At 43.3% G+C, this 17,552-nt stretch overlaps 1 protein-coding gene across 1 annotated transcript in view; it reads left to right on the top strand.

The window, feature by feature from the left end:
- The window catches only part of MXD1 (MAX dimerization protein 1), a 28,094-nt gene that overhangs the window by 5,047 nt on the left and 5,495 nt on the right, over positions 1–17,552 (top strand). Inside the window, exons 3-4 of the mRNA XM_081254394.1 lie at positions 964–993; positions 15,626–15,740. Coding sequence (XP_081110520.1) covers positions 964–993; positions 15,626–15,740 — 145 coding nt within the window. The remainder of the gene's footprint in view (positions 1–963; positions 994–15,625; positions 15,741–17,552) is intronic.

Here is a 17,552-nt window from a genome sequence, read left to right as displayed (position 1 = left end):
TATAACTAGTTAGGCATGAGTTGTATGAGAAGGACAATAGCCACATTGACTGATTCCTTATGACTTCTGTGGAAACCTGTCCATAAATCCTTAGACCAGACCTTATATTCAGGGTCAGCTATGAACACACTAAGAGTATGATTTCACATACACCTCCGCTTTCATCCAAGACTCTCTAATCACTTTTACAGTTGCCACCTCATTGATCCACGCTTGTTCAGTAGACAACTGGCAGTCATGTTTATTTCCACTTTACAGAGGGGCTAACCGAGGACAGGATGGTAAGGAATTTTATTTCCTTCACAGAACCAGTCGGTGGCAAAGCTGGACTTGAGATTCCCCCCAAAGTGCTGCCTTAACTAGCCTATCATCTCTCCGTTGAGCTGAGTCTTGGAAGCCTCTTTCTGAAATAATTTGGTAGCTCTTCAACAGTAGCATCTTTCAGGAGGTTGTACATGATAAAATAACTTCAGCGAGTAGAAAGATTGAGCGAAGAAGGGTTATTTTGATCCACTTTAAACTGTATCCTGTAGTCAAACACCTTAGCCTACAGTTTTGGTGAACAGCACACCTAGAGGCTGCAGGGCTGGGGTGGGGTGCCCCATCCCCACTGCTGCACACTCGGCCTGAAGAGAGCTTTGCGGTGTTCTACAGCCCAAATTCACAGAGCGGTGTGCGGCTGTTCTCCTCTTTGTGTAAATAGAACCCTCTTATTTCCTTTCTTAAAATGGACTACTTTTCCACTAGGGAATGCATGCCTCTTAGTCTCTCACTTCTCCTTGAACTCTGTTTTAGATCTTTACATTTATCTAATTCCCCAAAGGGACTAATTTCTTTCGTAGAGCCCTTTCTCTGTCTTCTCTCCTACCAACTTGGGAGACAAAGCAGTTAAAATAGTTGTGTTGGTGTTGGAGTAGTCCTTTAAGACAAGAATAATCTTACTTTTACTTTTCCCTCTTTCAGATCGACTCACAATGAAATGGAGAAGAATAGGTGAGTTGCGGGTTCTGGGGGTGGGATGGGGGGAGTTTTGATGTATTCTTTTTTCATTAAGTTGAGACTTAGTTGCGGCTCTTGACTTCCCACACTTAGCATCTGATACAAGAGTTAACTCAGGGCCCTCTAATCAGCACTGCCCGTACATCACTTAGATAGACCCAAAGACAACGCCCCCAATCCTCAGCCCCTGCAGCCTGCTCTTCCTGAGCAATGCATTTCTGTGTGACTATTCTAAGGCCAAAGCATTTTAGGTCAGAGGCAGTGTTTCTACAAATAGTGCTTTTTAAAAATTACATGCTACTGAATATAATTGGTAGCGCTGTCTTAAATCATGCACACACACAGATATATAGATATAGATACACGTACACATACATATGTGTATATGTGTATTTACAGTTCACTTGTGAATAAAGATTCTCAAAAGTCAGGCAAATGTATGCATAGCAGAAATTGGAGATGGTGAGGCACTCAGATGAGGCCGGCCACCCTCGCCGGGCTCCATCTTGCCACAAGCTAGAGTTTGTCTCTCACCTAGATCCCCTCTTGCTGCTTATTTAAATCTTTATTTTTCAAATGATATAGCCTAGTCAGTCTCAACTCTGGTTGCACATTAGAATCACTTGCAAAGCTTTTACTTTAATGTTTTTAAAAAATATTTTTTATATGAAATACATCATACACTCATATACTTGGGGGTAAGAGAACAAATTTTTATTTCTACTGATTTATTTATTTATTTTTTGTCTCTTGTGGATGCCTTTTTTTTTTTTTTTTTTGGCTGCGTTGGGTCTTCATTGCTGCGCTCAGGCTTTCTCTAGTTGCAGCAAGCAGGGGTTACTCTTCGTTGTGGTGCACGGGCTTCTCATTGCAGTGGCTTCTCTTGTTGCGGAGCACAGGCTCTAGGTGTGCGGGCTTCAGTAGTTGTGGCACGTGGGCTCAGTAGTTGTGGCTTGCAGGCTCTAGAGCGCAGGCTCAGTAGTTGGGGCACATGGGCTTAGTTGCTCCGCGGCATGTGGGATCTTCCCAGACCAGGGATCGAACCCTCATCCCCTGAATTGGTAGGCGGATTCTTAACTACTGCGCCACCAGGGAAGTCCCTCTGCTGATTTTATAAAATAACTTTTTGTTATAGAACTTTTCAAATATACAAAAGTAGAGTGAATAATGTAATCAACTCCTATGTATCCATCACCCAGCTTCCACAATTATCAATATTTTACCAATCTTGTATAGTCAAAACCACCCCTCTCTGTGGAGTGTTTTAAAGCACATTTTCTTCTATCTCTAGTAAAGATCTTTAAAAAAAAAAAAAAAGACATAACCACTTGCTTTTACCATACTGAAAAAAAATTAATAATTCTTTGTGAAGCTTTAGGGGAAAAAAAAACAAAAACACCAATGCTCAGACCTCATCTCTAGCAATTCTGATTTAATTGGCTTGGGTTGAGAGTCTGCACTAGTATTTTTGTATAAACACTCCCAGGTGATTCTCATATTCAGCAAGGGCTCCAAACCATTTAACAAGCCTCATTCTGGTCTCTGAGCCCCCATCAATTTGAAGTACAGGCTACCCATCCAGATTGAGTGGCTTTCTTGGTGGCCTGCTTGAAGATGATATGTAATGATGGTTCTGTAAATATATGTGGTTATTTCATGCAAACCCTCTTTGAAGAGGGAACCTGACTCTGATAGTCAGGATCTGAATGACATGTTTCGTCAGTGAAAGGGCAGACCAGGCCCTGACTAGGAAGGAAAATCTTGGAACGGGGCAAAGATCTAGCATTACTCCACTGTGTGTGTGTGTGTGTGTGTGTGCATGCATGCGTGCACACGAGCATGTGTGAGAGTGATGGATGCAAGGTGAGTGTGCCTCGCACATATGCTTCTCCCCATCCTTCTTCTCCCCTTTCAATTTCTTTGTGATTGTGACTGACCATGTTTGAAATCAGAGCGTCTTTATGCATTAGGGATTTACGTATCATGAACTGGAAACTCCAAAGTATCTCTTCTGAAGACAGAAAGGTAGTCAGATGTGGCTTCTCTTTCTCATCTTTAGATTCTCTCCCATCTTCCTGCCTCTGGGGTGAACTGGGTAAACTGGGACTATTTCTGCTGAAAAGTCTTCTAGTTCTCCTCCCCCTAGGCATTTTTTTTTTATTATTAAAATTTCATCCCTTCAGGTGAGGGGATGTAGTAAGCTCTTAGGCTTACTACAGCTTTGTGCCTTTTACCTCTGCAGGAATACCACAGGATGTCAATTTTATCATTTATTTTACTTTTTAAAATATTTATTTATTTATTTTGGCTGTGCCGGGTCTTAGTTGCAACATGCAGACTCTTAGTTCCTATCATTTATTTTAGCAGTTCAAGAATGTTTGTTTTCTGCCTACAGTGTCTTAAGAGCTTGTGCTCAGTACTGGGTACTAAGTAAGTTCATACTGGGGTATTAAATCAGCATGGTCTCTATCCTAGAGAAATGTAGTTTGTCTAACGAGAAAGACACAGAAACAGTCTGCACAGGAGGCTGTGGAGGCAAAGTTTCTAGAAAATTGGATTTGAAGTCATCACTGAGCAAGCTGCTTATAATTCAGATTGCTTCCATGTGGCCATTCTACTTTTGCTTATTGAAAGGTTAGTTATCTAGTTTCCTTATTGTCCATTCTTTTTTGGAATTTGGTCTTCTAAGGACTTGAGCATTTTTTCTCTAGTCTAGAGCATGTGAGCAGAAGAGAAGGAAGTCAGGACTCAAATTTACTTAATTTAACCAAGCACTGGTTGCTGCAATCGGGGGTGGGGGGAGGGAGGGTTAAAGTTGTTGGGCTCTTCTCCCGTATAGTGTAGCTGCTTAAGATTTTAGGGTTTGGTGGTCCGCTGAACAGCTGCACTTGTAGTCCCCTTGGTTTCAGTAGCTGAATCCTATAAAGCAGTACCACTTTTGCTAAAGGCTAATATACCCTTGCCATTTTTTACCTTAACATCACATTTTTTTAAAAGATTGGCATGGCTCTCAAGAAAACAAAAAAGCAACTGAGGAAAAGAACTTTCAGTAATTGGATTTTTTTCCCTTTAATATTGCGAAGTTAATTATACCTGTGTTAGTTTTTTCACACAGAAGCCTTTTCTGAGGCACGTTAGAGATTCTGGAGAGTTGGTGTGCCTCAGGACTCCACTATGAGAATACTATATTCAACACCACCCATTTAATAATCTTGGCATTGGTGGGAAGATAGAAGAAAAGACTTCTAGAATAGTGGAGGTGGGAGGTGGTGTTGGTGGTGGCAGCGGTATTCATTCAATAGACTAGGCATTTGTGGAGCACCAAAGGTGCTGGGTGCTAGGTGCTGGGGATCCAGAGCCCACAGAGACCAAGCCCCCAGGGCAGAGGGCTCCGTTTAGTCTCACTGTAGATATGTCTGTCACTTGGCCTCTGCTTCTCTGCATTGTAAGTAATTTTGTGGGTCTAGCCTCCTAAGGAAACACCCTTGGTGAGTGTGTGGTCGTTCTTTCTTTTTTTAAAAACTAATCTTGTAGAAAATTTTGAGAAATATAGAAAATCATAGTAAAATTAAATCCTCCCTATTCTAGCAGCCCAAGGAAACTAATGGAACTTTGAAATGTATCTTTCCAATTGTTTTTCGGAAAGTAACTTTAAAAATAGTTTAGTGTAGAAAATTGGAAAGTTCAGAAAAGCACAAAGAAAATAAACATTACATGTAATAGACCTTGCAGCAGTAGCAACCGCTAAATTCTATATCCACCTAGACTTTTGTGCATACTTTTTTTTTTTTTTTTTTTTTTTTTTTCTTTTTGCGGTACGCGGGCCTCTCACTGCTGTGGCCTCTCCCGTTGCGGAGCACAGGCTCTGGACGCGCAGGCCCAGCGGCCATGGCTCACGGGCCCAGCCGCTCCGCGGCATGTGGGATCCTCCCAGACCGGGGCACGAACCCGTATCCCCTGCATCGGCAGGCGGACTCTCAACCACTGCGCCACCAGGGAGGCCCTGTGCATACTTTTTAAAAATCAATATGGGATTATATAGTAAATAATTTGCTTCTTTTCAAGCTATGTTATGAACATCTTCCAATACCGTTAAATCTCCTTTTCTAACATTACTTTTAGTGAATGCCCAGTATTACATCATATGGATGTGCCATAACTCATATAACCAATCCCCTATTTTAGGTTCTTCCCAGTATTTTTTATTTATTTATTTATTTTATTTATTTTTATTTTTGGCTGTGTTGGGTCTGTTGTGCGCGCGGGCTTTTCTGTAGTTGTGGCGAGCGGGGGCTACCCTTTCTTGTGGTGTGCGGGCTTCTCACTGCAGTGGCCTCTCTTGTTGCGGAGCACCGGCTCTAGGCGCATGGGTTTCAGAAGTTGCAGCACGCGGGCTCAGTAGTTGTGGCTTGCGGCTCTAGAGCGCAGGCTCAGTAGTTGTGGTGCACGGGCTTAGTTGCTCTGCGGCATGTGGGATCTTCCCGGACCAGGGCTCAAACCTGTGTCCCCTGCATTGGCAGGCGGACTGTCAACCACTGCACCACCAGGGAAGCCCTTTCCCAGTATTTTGCTAATATAAATGATGCTTGCTTAAACTACCTTATGGGTAATTCTCTGTCTAACATCATAATTCTTTCCTTAGGATAAATGTATAGTTGTGGAATTAATGGTATCCACATTGTTACAGTTTTTGATCTTGACTGCTGGATTGCCCACCAGGTGGGTTATAGGTCATATTTTCCTTGTACCTTCACAAGTTTATATTTTACCTTAAGACTTATGAATTTAATAAGTAAAAAGCAAACAGAAACACACAAACTTGTTTTAATTTGCATTTCCTGTATTACTAGCACAGTTTAACAATTTTCATATCTTTGACAGTTTGTGTATGTGTGAATTGCCTGTTAGATAACCTTTGCCCAATTTTTTACTGAGGAGTTTATATTTTTCTTTATTTTCAAAAGATTCTACTATATGAAGGGTATATATGAAAGAGATTGCCTCTTCATGTATCATATAATTGTCCAGTTTGTCATTTACCTTTACAGAATCAGTCTTCTCTCACTATCTGAGAGATTGCTGCCTCTGTTGTATACTAAGTTCTTGCTTATGGCTAAGTCTGGTTCTAGACTTGTTCTTCTGTTCCACTGACCCACCTGCTCTTCCTGTGCCAGCGTACACTGTTTTAATCATTGTGGTTTTATGCACTTCAGGATCTGGTAAAGCAAATCTCTGTTCTTCCCTCCTCCTCCTTTTTTTTTTTTTTTTTTTTCCGTACGCGGGCCTCTCACTGTTGCGGCCTCTCCCGTTGCGGAGCACAGGCTCTGGACGCGCAGGCTCAGCGGCCATGGCTCACGGGCCCAGCCGCTCTGCAGCATGTGGCATCTTCCCTCACCGGGGCACGAACCTGTGTCCCCTGCATCGGCAGGCAGACTCTCAACCACTGCACCACCAGGGAAGCCCCCTCCTCCTTTTTTTATTTTACTATGTTCTTAGCTCTTTTCACCAGTTTATTTTTCCTGATGAATTTTGTAGTCAGTCCTTCAATTCTCCATACCCCAAACTCTTTTGGGGATTTTCAAAATCCAAATTAAATAATTCCAATATAAATTAACCTTTAAAAGTTCATGTTGACATCTTAGAGCTTTCCATCCAGGATTTGGCGTGTGTGTTCATTTATTCAGATCTCTTTTCTGTCTCTAAGTAAAGTTTTTTGGTGTTTCCTTATAGATCTTGCACATTTCTTGTAAAAGGTATTCCTGGGTTTATTTGTATATATTTTAAAATTGCTATTGGTTTCCCATTGTAATTACTGCTTAATTATTGTTGGGATGTGGGAAGCCTTTTAGTCTTTGGTTGTTGTTATATGCCCTTTATTGATGATAATTCTGCTCTTTCCTTTCCTTAGCTGGGAACTCCTCTTGTTTGAATTCCTTTCAATAAGCCACTCAGCAAATGGAGGCTGAGTGAACACATATACGCTGCAGCCAGTGGGTCAGGAGTCAGGTGCTTGAATGGGCTCCTTTTCAAAAGAAGGTTCTAGTATCTCCTTTAATTATAGACACTCGTTTTTCTGGAATGGTACATATGCAGGCCTTTCTGGAATTAGGCAGCTGGTCTAGAGAGATTACCTCTGCCAGAGTCTTATGACCCTATGACAAAAGATTTTTTTGTGTGCTCTGTGAGGAGGATTCAGCAGCCTGATCTAAGCTGTTGTTTTCATCTGATCAAACAGTATTTCAGTGGCATCTGGTCTGTCATGAGAAACCATTCCAGTCAGGTCTCTTCTGGCAAGATATTCTAATTGATTGCAGTTCCCTAGAGTGGTTTCTCTTGGGTCTTGTTTTTCAAGTGGCCAAACTCCTTATGTCGGAAGGGGTAGGGTCCTGAGTTGTGGTGTGCATTGCACCACCCTTACCGCTTCTGAACGCCCTTGACCACATTCAGATTTCACTCTAGGATGTTGTAATAAATCCACATTGCTTTGTTGCCACATGGGACTAAGGGCATGGCCTGGTTATCACGAAGGAGGAATATAGGTATTAGTGTGGTCTATGGTGGCGGTGTGGAGGCGCACACTGATTTGTACTACTAGAATCCATCTTTCCTGGACGGTACCTCTTGGAAGAACATGAAGAAGAGACATGCTGGTTATTTAACCAATTTCCAATCCCCTACAGGGAACATTGGAGGCGCTCCCTGACTTTTTGTCACAGACATTAGTAGTCAAAGGGTGAGGCAGAGCTAGCAAGTCCTAATCATAATCTATAGTTTGTAGTTGTTTAATTGGGCTCTAGAAAGGAAATATTAAACATATACTTATGTATTTAATACTTTCATAAAGAAGTGACTTTATTACTTTAAAATGTAGCCACCATGAATTGCTGTTTCCACATTGCTCACTGAGTGCCGTGTTCCCGTACAGTAAGCATATGACTATCTTTGTATATTTTACAAAGATTACGATCACAGTTACGAGAAATCTTCAAACCTTCCAAGGTTCCACCTAAGTCGGTAATAATGATGCACTTGGCAGTTATTTATAAAGGGTCCATTTTAGAAAAAGGAGAGTACTTTTCTTCCTCAGAGAGTAACTTGTAGTCTTCCCCTGGATTTTTTGTTTAACCCAGTAAGGCTTTGTTCTCAACCCAAAATCTGGAGAAGATTATGATCTCTGTGACCTATAATCACTTGTAGGGAGTAATTTTTTGACCCGTTAAGATTTGTTTCTTCTTAGTCTGTACTAAATATCCCTTTTTTAAAATCACTATACAGCTCATACATACCCATATCTAAAATTATTTTTATTCAACCTCCAATTATCCTGTAGGACTTACAAAGCTATTTAATTGGCTAAATCTGTGTCCACACAAAGATAGGAGAGGAAATAGGTATTGTTTATGCAACTCTTCTTTTCTTCTTTGGAAATAATCTTAGGCCCAATTTTAATGGAAACTAGTACTCAGTGAGGTCCAGTGTATCATGTTCATTAAGTAGGGCTTTCCTCAAAGAGAAGGGACATGAATTACCAAAGAGATCAGATTCTACTCTTAGGTCAGCATCTGCAAGTGCGTTATTATTTCTAGGCTCCTGTGGGTTAACACGAAATAAAAGACTTGGTCATTTCCGTTATTTGGTAATGAAAGAAGCAGAACATTTAAATACGTAGCAGGTCTGCAGCACGCGAATGAACGAATGAATGAATGTGATCTATTTGGAAAGGAAAAAAAGCTTCTGATAGGCTATGAAAGCTTGAAAACCTTTATGGAGAAGTTAAGTCAAACAAGATGTGGATGAGGGAAAAGAAAGAATATGTTCGTTAGAGGGCAAAGGGGAGCCCATTCAGAACTTTCAGTGGGAGCTGATACTTGTCATGGTCTGAAGGTAGCTCATATAAATAATTCTGCAATAATTTGTTTCCACGTTTAATCACTCCAGCTAAACTTTAACCTTTAAACTTTTACCTTCAAGGCAGGGACTTGGTCTTACTCAACATCGTATCCCCAGCACCTAGGAAGGTGGCAGTATGTAGTAATCCTTTGAGAAATGCTAGAGGGATAAATGAATGAAAGAGCCAAGGGTATATTTCAAGACTTCCACCTGCGAAACCTACTTACTTATCTACCCTTTTAACTGGCTGCTGTACTGTTTGCTCTGCCCCAACCGGATTCTGTTTTGTCACATGCTTCACTGTGAAAATCTGACGGAGAGAGTTCAGTTACATCTTCAATAAAGAAGAGTCATATCTGATAACAGGATCTCCCTCACAATACAGACAAAGACAGACAGACACACACCTGATTTCATACCATTCCTGGTCTTGACTGAATCCAAGTCAGGAAGAACTTTAGGGACGACAGAGTAAACTCAGGAGCACTGTCTGCAGATAGCATAATCTCTACCTGTAATCTCACTTTTTTTGTTGCATCTTTCTCCCAATTTACAAATCTGCTGGCCTGAGAGAGAGAGAGGTGTGGATAAAATCAAAGAAGCTTGAGTCTGGGGACTTCCCTGGCGGTCTAGTGGTTAAGACTTAGTGCTTCCACTGCAGGGGGTGCGGGTTTGATCCCTGGTCAGAGAACTAAGATCCCGCATGCCACGTGGCGCGGCAAAAAAAAAATCTTGAGTCTGGAGGTAGAGATATAAAGAGCAGCCTTCAGAATTGTCTGAGAGCACACTGGTGAGCCCCGGTGCCGTCCGTCAGTGCCAAAGCTCGGGTCGGGGTGGCACCTCCAACAGCCCAGAGCCCACTTCACTGATGACCTCCTTCACTTGTATATTGATTTTCTGTACTTCATGGCTGACAAGAGTGAAGGAAAACTAACAACAGAACTGTGAGGTATCCAAATATACTTTATATTTAAATCTTTAATATATTTGGAATTTATTTTGATGTTAATCTCCCCACTCCCCTGCCATTTTTTGAATAATCTGGGCTTTCTCCAAGGATTTGCAGTGTTAGCTCCATTATATGCTAAATACATATCTATTCCTAAAGTCTGTTCCTGGGAATTTTTTCTTCTCTTCCTTTGACTTGTCCATCTTTTCCTGTATTAGTATATTCTGTTTTTAATTACTGCAGCTTTATAATACAATTACAATTTAATAACTGGTACCGAACAATCCTCTTTTTTTTTTTAATTTATTTTATTTATTTATTTATTTATTTATTTTTAATTTTTAATTTTTTGCTTTATAACAAATTTAATCAGTTATACATATACATATGTTCCCATATCCCCTCCCTTTTGCGTCTCCCTCCCACCCTCCCTATCCCACCCCTCCAGGCGGTCACAAAGCACCGAGCTGATCTCCCTGTGCTATGCGGCTGCTTCCCACTAGCTATCTACCTTACATTTGGTAGTGTATATATGTCCATGCCGCTCTTTCACTTTGTCACAGCTTACCCTTCCCCCTCCCCATATCCTCAAGTCCATTCTCTAGTAGGTCTGTGTCTTTATTCCTGTCTTACCCCTACGAACAATCCTCTTCATTCTTCTTTTTCAAAAATTTTGGAGGTCTCTCACACAGTTATTCTTCTAGATGAGGTTTAGACTAATTTCCCAGCATTAAAAAGGTTACGGTTGGGATTTTTTTCTCTTGGTATTATGTTAAATTTGTAGACAAACTTGGGTAACATTGACATTTTTACTTTGAGGGTTCATATCTAGGAAAGTGCTGTTTTTTCCATTTATTCAGATTTTCTTATGTCTCTCTGCAAAGTTTTATAGTTTTCTCCCCAGAGATCCATCCCAAATTCTTTTTTTTTTTTTTTCTTGCGGTACACGGGCCTCTCACTGTTGTGGCCTCTCCCGTTGCGGAGCACAGGCTCCGGACGTGCAGGCTCAGCGGCCATGGCTCACGGCACGTGGGATCCTCCCGGACCGGGGCACGAACCCGCGTCCCCTGCATCGGCAGGTGGACTCTCAACCACTACGCCACCAGGGAAGCCCCCCAAACTCTTTTAAGTTTGTTCTTAGACATGCTTTCCTTTCTTCTTGCTATTGTACATGAGATATTTTAGATTCTCTGGGTATGGATAACACATCCAGAGAAGTGCTTGGATTTCCAAGGTCAATACATATTTGCCCCAATTTTTATTTTCTTTTGGCCATCACAGTAGAGATGCAGGCAGGGGTCTCGGTGTGCTTCAGATGCTTCCCTCCCGACCTTGGAGTCCTTTCTAGGCCTGCCTCTACACGATGGGGGTGGCTCCAAAGGAGTCTTTCCTTTAGCATGGGTTAGCATTATAAAGTCCTTGTTGATTTTTTTTTTTTTTTTTTTTTTTTTTGTGGTACGCGGGCCTCTCACTGTCGTGGCCTCTCCCGTTGAGGAGCACAGGCTCCGGACGCGCGGGCTCAGCGGCCATGGCCACGGGCCCAGCCGCTCCGCGGCATGTGGGATCCTCCCGGACCGGGGCACGAACCCGTGTCCCCTGCATCGGCAGGCGGACTCTCAACCACTGCGCCACCAGGGAATCCCCTCTTGTTGATTTTTAAACGTAAAAAAAGAACACCTTTAGCATAAGCAAGATCTTATTTCCATAGAAAATGGGTTAGATTTTCCGTTAAATCTTTTAATGACAAAAGATGTCAGTTTTCTTTAAGGGAGAGTTTAGTGAATTTGGATTTTACCAGATAGCCTCTATTTACCCAGTGAGGTACTCTTGAGTTCCCTGTTGATTTTGAAAGGAATATGATAGGGTTATAATTATCTGTGTTTGCTCCCAGCAATTATCCTTCCTCAAAGGAAGCTAGAGTTGAAAGAATGGCTGCTGCCACATACAGAGCACTTCATGTCAGACCCTGGTCCGGGGCTTCCACACCCTGTCTCAGTTAATACTCAACAACAGCCCTGGCAGGGAGGCATTGTCATCGTCCCTCTACTGCCAAGGAAACAGATGCTACATGGAGTTAAGTAATTTGCTCAAGGCTACACAGGAAATAAGTGGCAAGGCCAGGACCCCAAACCTTTACCCTTAATCACTACACTAATATTTGGTTGTATAGTGACTGACAGATTCAGAATATAAAAATAAAATAATAAAATATAAAAATAATTAAAAACAAAAATAAATAAAGTTTGAGATACTAAAAAGAAAAAACAAAAAAAAGCGTACTGAAGAGAAGCTCTAGTTTGTATCTAGTTTAATTATCATAGGCCACACTTGATTCTGAGCATCACTGACTGTAGCTCAAAGATTGGTTTCTGTGTGCTACCGGAGACCAAAGGTATATCAGCGCATTCAGAGTAAGGAGAGTGATATTTCTGAAGAATCAGCAGGTGAGGTGTGTCAAAGTCCACTGGATCAGCGTGAAGACACAAGGCATTTGGGGCAGGAGGGAGCAGGACTTGACTACCCTTCTCTGCTGCCAGTGGGGAGCTGGGAGGCAGCTCTTGACAACAGGGGGAGCTCTGCCTGAATATGTGATGAGAGGGGATCCAAGTAGGGGTCAGATGTGGGTACCAGGTGGCTTCCTGTTGAGGAAATGTAGCAAAAACCCCTGCTAGTTCCTGAAAGAGGGGTTAGGCCTGGTTCACAGTGGGACAGCAGGCTCCTTCTAGAAGGCCAGAGCCCTGGGCACGGGCGTGGTCGGGACTGAGGACAGAGAGCTGAGACAGGAGCTTGTTCCACTTGTTTGGGACCTGGGCACTCCATGGGTGCTCACGGCTGGCTGAAGGATTCTGGATCCCGGCCTGGGGTAGAGGGGGGCGGGGTGTCTCTCAGGCTTGAGGCCCCTCAGTGGGAGCTGCTACAGAGGGGTCTGTTTGCTTTTTTGTCTGGTTCAGGAATTGAACTTCACTATCATATCATGGAACTGAGCCTGCTTCACATACCTCATCCCTCCCCTGAGGGTGGCCCAGGCACCAGCCCGGGGATGTGTCTGCAGGTGGGCGGCAGGCGGGCAGGGCAGGCATCAGGCTGGAGCGGTGAGGCGCTGGAGTGGGCCGAGGCAGGCACTGCCAAAGATACAAGTTGGCTTTGAATCTCTACGAGAATCCAGAAAGCACCGTGCTCCCATTTCCATAAAACTAGGTCAGAAAACACTGAATGAACATGTTTTAGCCTAAACTTGCAGTAGTCACATGGCTTATTTCAAGTTTCACAACTGGGAGTGTTCTTTGGAAACCCACATTTGGGTAGTGAAAATTGTACTTTCTGGGCTAGACTCCCTGAGTAACTAGAAATGATGATGCATGGAAAGATGACTTTATTATTTTTATCAGTAGACAAACTTCCTTAAAAATTTACATACTCATATCTGTAGATAAACCCACATCATAAAAGGACTAATATGACACTGTTCTGAATCATGTAGTCTTTGCAACGAGCAGGCTGAAAAATGTCTAAATCTCATTTTAAGTTTTGAACTTTTTTAAAAACTTGACAGTCTGTAAACTTTGTAGTGAGAATAACTACACGTGACGAATCATACATTCTCATAGTGTTTCTAATAACATGATCTATTTTCATGGCTCTTCGTGAAGAATATTATCCAAGGTGAACAAGTACCTTTTATACACAAATTCTGTTTTTGTTTTTTTCTCCTCATGTAGTAGTTGGAGGAGCAAACCTCTAATGTGACTCTTTGCTGGTGGCCATTCCATGTGGGCAGGTTTTCAGAGCAAGCGGAAGTCTTGTAAAATAGCAAGGCTCTTGTACCACTACCTCTTCCTAGCTCAGGAGTGAATGCTGGACTTCTCTAGCTTGCCAGGGCTTAGGGGACCTTGGAGAGTCTAGGACAACCTCAAGAGCCAGAAGAGGAAGGAGGCTGAGAAGCAGGTGAGGTGAGGGCTCAGAACCACTTGTTGGATCTGCCTTGGGGGAACCTCCTGAAGTCTTGATGTGAAGGGTGTGAATTGACTGCCTTGGTCAATATCAGGCATATTGACCTGTATTTGAGCTTTCTGAAGCAGTTTTCTTCTTTCGATCCCAACCTTTGCTAATACGGTGAAATTTTTAGGAGGGGAAAAAAGGGCAAACTGAGCTTTCCGGTTGTCTCCCAGTTCAGCTGGAGGATAGCCTCCCAGGCTCCCAGGAGCTCTTCTCCAGGTTGCCGTGGGGACGAGCAGTGGACATGTACCTAAAACCCCAGGACCCTGAGCACTACTGAAGGCGCAGAGACATAGCAGAGATGGACTCTGCCCCGAGAAGCTTGAAGTCTAGTGGACTAGATGACACCACCCACGCGGCAAGCGTGCATTAAGCGGGTGGGAGGGGAAGGCACCAAGGCAACCCAGCAATGGTTAAGTTGCGGCCCCGTCTTTCTAAGGAGTTGGCAATGAATGGTTAAGTCACAAATATCAAAAAATTCAGGCAGAACAGTGAATTTCCCAATGAATAGGATAAACAAATACGTACTCAGAAAGTGGAGGAAGCACTGTGGACTGGAATGGCCTGTGAAGACTTGAAGGAGGTGGTGAGCTGAAGCAGAAACTCTGAATCTTGGCTGTTTCTCACATTCACAGAATCTGCTAGCCTCTAGGATATAGCCTAAACCAAGGTTTCAGTGAAGTATTAATTTCCAAAATTTTAGGGACTCTTGTGCTTCTGGTCAGTCTGTACTAAATGCGCTCTCCCCGGTGGGTCTCCGTGGCTTCTGCCTCATGCCGCCGTCTTCCCGCTCTGCCCCGTTGGGACATTCTGCCACACTGCAAGACCTGTCGGTGGTTCTGTCCAGCTGTCAGCATGCTTGTTAGTACAGCAATACCACTGATGGGCATTTTCCTTGTTTCTAAAAAATGCATCTAACTTTTTGAATCGTTGAAGGATGAAAAAGTATAACAAATTATTCAGTAAAAACTGCCCCCCCTTTCCTTGTCCCTGTTCGACTAGCCTCTGACTCCTTTCTGCCCAGCCACTGTTACTAGTTTCTTATGTATCATTCCAAGCTTTCTTTATGTCATACAAGAAAACATGCCTTTAGATAATTATTTTTCCTCCATTTTTACCCAAAGATGTAGCATGTTGTATGTACAGTTTGGTATCTGGCTTTTCTTTACTTAACAGTATATCTGAACGTTCTTTCCTCATAGTACATAGAGTACATTTTCATTCTCTTTCATAGCTGCATAGTACTCCACTGTGTGGATATACCATACTTTATTTGATCAGTTCCCTATTGATGATGAGTTGGGTTGTTTTAATGTTTGCTATTACAAATAAAGTTGTAATGAATAACCATACACATTTGTCATTCACACGGGTAAATATTATATACAGCAAGATATAGTTGTAGTGGTCCTGAAAGGGGAAAGAACAGTATGGGTTCAAAGGATTCTCTCACTGGCATGTCATTACTTTCTGAACTTGGATGTTCTATAGGTCACATCATAACCCAGAAGCCTGGAGATAACCTGATTCATGTGCTTAATAATAGTAGATATGAGTCTCTACCCCTTCATGCATATTATAGACTTAACTTTAGAAAACCACGGATTTTGCTTTTCCTTGGTTTTTACCAGAGTTGTATAATTTCAAAAGATGTCCACTTGGCTGGAAGTCACTGGTGGCCTTTGCCATCACTGGGCTGGGCGACTTCATACTCTGTTTGAGCTTGTTCTCCCGGGTGACTGCCGGCTGGCTTTGAAAGTCTCCAATGCTACTGTGATCTTGTTTTTGTAGACGGGCCCACCTTCGCTTGTGCCTGGAAAAGTTGAAGGGGCTGGTGCCACTTGGTCCAGAATCAAATCGACACACTACACTGAGTTTATTAACAAGAGCCAAATTGCACATAAAGGTAAGTGCATCCTGGGATGCCTTTTTGTCTTTACCTGCCCAGTGAGGGTTTGTTTGTTGTTATGAGGGACAGCAGATGTCTGTCTCCGGGACAGTTCTCTCCTCTGAACTCCTCCAACTCCATCCAAGTCAACGTCTTGGATGACTCACAGACTCAACATGTCCAGAACCCACCTGAGTAGTTCTCACCCCTGTGTGCCAGAAGTTAAATGTCCATCCAACTATCCATCTCATGTACAGGCCAGAAACTCAGGGTCATCCTTGCTGCTGATGATCATCTTGCTCCTTAGCCACGTGTCTCCAAGACTTGCCTGTGTCACAGCTTGCTGTATTTCCATAAAGTCCATCATGTACTGTAGTAAACTCCTCAGAGGCCTCCTCCAAGCTAATCTCCAGGCTTCCCAGGAGCAATCCTGCCAAAGCTCAAATCAACATGTCACCACATTTAAAAGTCTTCCGTTGGGCTTCCCTGGTGGTGCAGTGGTTGAGAGTCTGCCTGCCGATGCAGGGGACACAGGTTTGTGCCCTGGTCCGGGAAGATCTCACATGCCACGGAGCGGCTGGGCCCGTGAGCCATGGCTGCTGAGCCTGCGCGTCCGGAGCCTGTGCTCCGCAACGGGAGAGGCCACAACAGTGAGGGGCCCATGTACCACAAAAAAAAAAAAGTCTTCCGTGGCTCAGGACACACTTTATGACCAGGCCTGCCCGACCCAGCCCTCCCCTGCCTTTGCAGCAGCAGCTTGTGCCAGAGGCTCCCCTCTCTGCCTTGGCCCTTTTTTCAGTCCCTTGCACTTGTCAGGCTCTCTCACCACAGGGCCTTTGTACATGCTGTTCCCTCTGCTTGGTACTCTTTCCCCTCCCTTCTTCACCTAGTTAGCTTCTTGTCATCCTTCAGACCTCAGCACAGGTATCACCGTGCGGGGAAACCTTCCCTAACTAGGTCACCTCCTTCCTGCGACAGATGGTCCTTATTATTACTGGATCTCTCTCTCTCTTAGCACTTATCACAGTTGACACCTGACCATGGCTTGTGTGACTATTTGGTTGTCTCTGTCCATGCTGTTAGAGTATGGACAAGGGAGGGGACCAGATCTTTGTGTTCACCTTGTATTTCTAGCACCTCCTGGAGGGTCTGAAACAGAGTCAGCACTCAGTATATGGCTGGAATAGCAAAGGGTAACTCCTGAGAGCCATAGCCACAATCACTGTTCAGCATGTTTTCATAGTCAGAGTCATAGCTGGACACGTGTCACTTGAACTATGGTTAATAGCCTTGCATACATGGCAATTGTAGGAGGGAAAAGAACCTCTGTTGAGAGCAAAAAAACCACAGTTACACAGTCTTCAGAATTATCTGAAGAATTATCTGAGAAGCTAGAGAACAGATTTGTAAAAACAAAATGATCTATGGAAATGTGTTTTCTAAGCTCTTATTTGGACAATTTAGAATCAGAACTTCAAAAGGGAATATTATTCCTGCCAACAGACAGAAGTTAAATGAGGTTTGGCATGACGCAAAAAAAAGCGCCTATGTAATTGGGACACGTACTTGAATAAACATACTTCTAAAGGAAAGTCTGTTTCTTAAGTGCCTGTCACACGCAGTGCTCTAGCTCAGGGAGTAGGTGTTTGGGGCGTCACCACAGACAAGGGAGACCAGGTTGGGTGTTCCTGCTACAGTGTTTCCACTATCACAGTTGAGGGGTGCTGGACACTAGAGTGTCAGCTCACCCCGGAAGCCATGCGACAGTGCAGGTTCCAGGGTGTTGTCGATGCTGAAAAAGTTAGATGTAGACAGGAGTCACCGGCCAGG

Source organism: Mesoplodon bidens (genome assembly GCF_964165515.1).
Source record: "Mesoplodon bidens genome assembly, chromosome: 14".
Classification (NCBI taxonomy): domain Eukaryota; kingdom Metazoa; phylum Chordata; class Mammalia; order Artiodactyla; family Ziphiidae; genus Mesoplodon; species Mesoplodon bidens.
The sequence above is the reverse complement of the archived record's forward strand: the minus strand, read 5'-3'. Positions and strand labels throughout refer to the sequence as shown.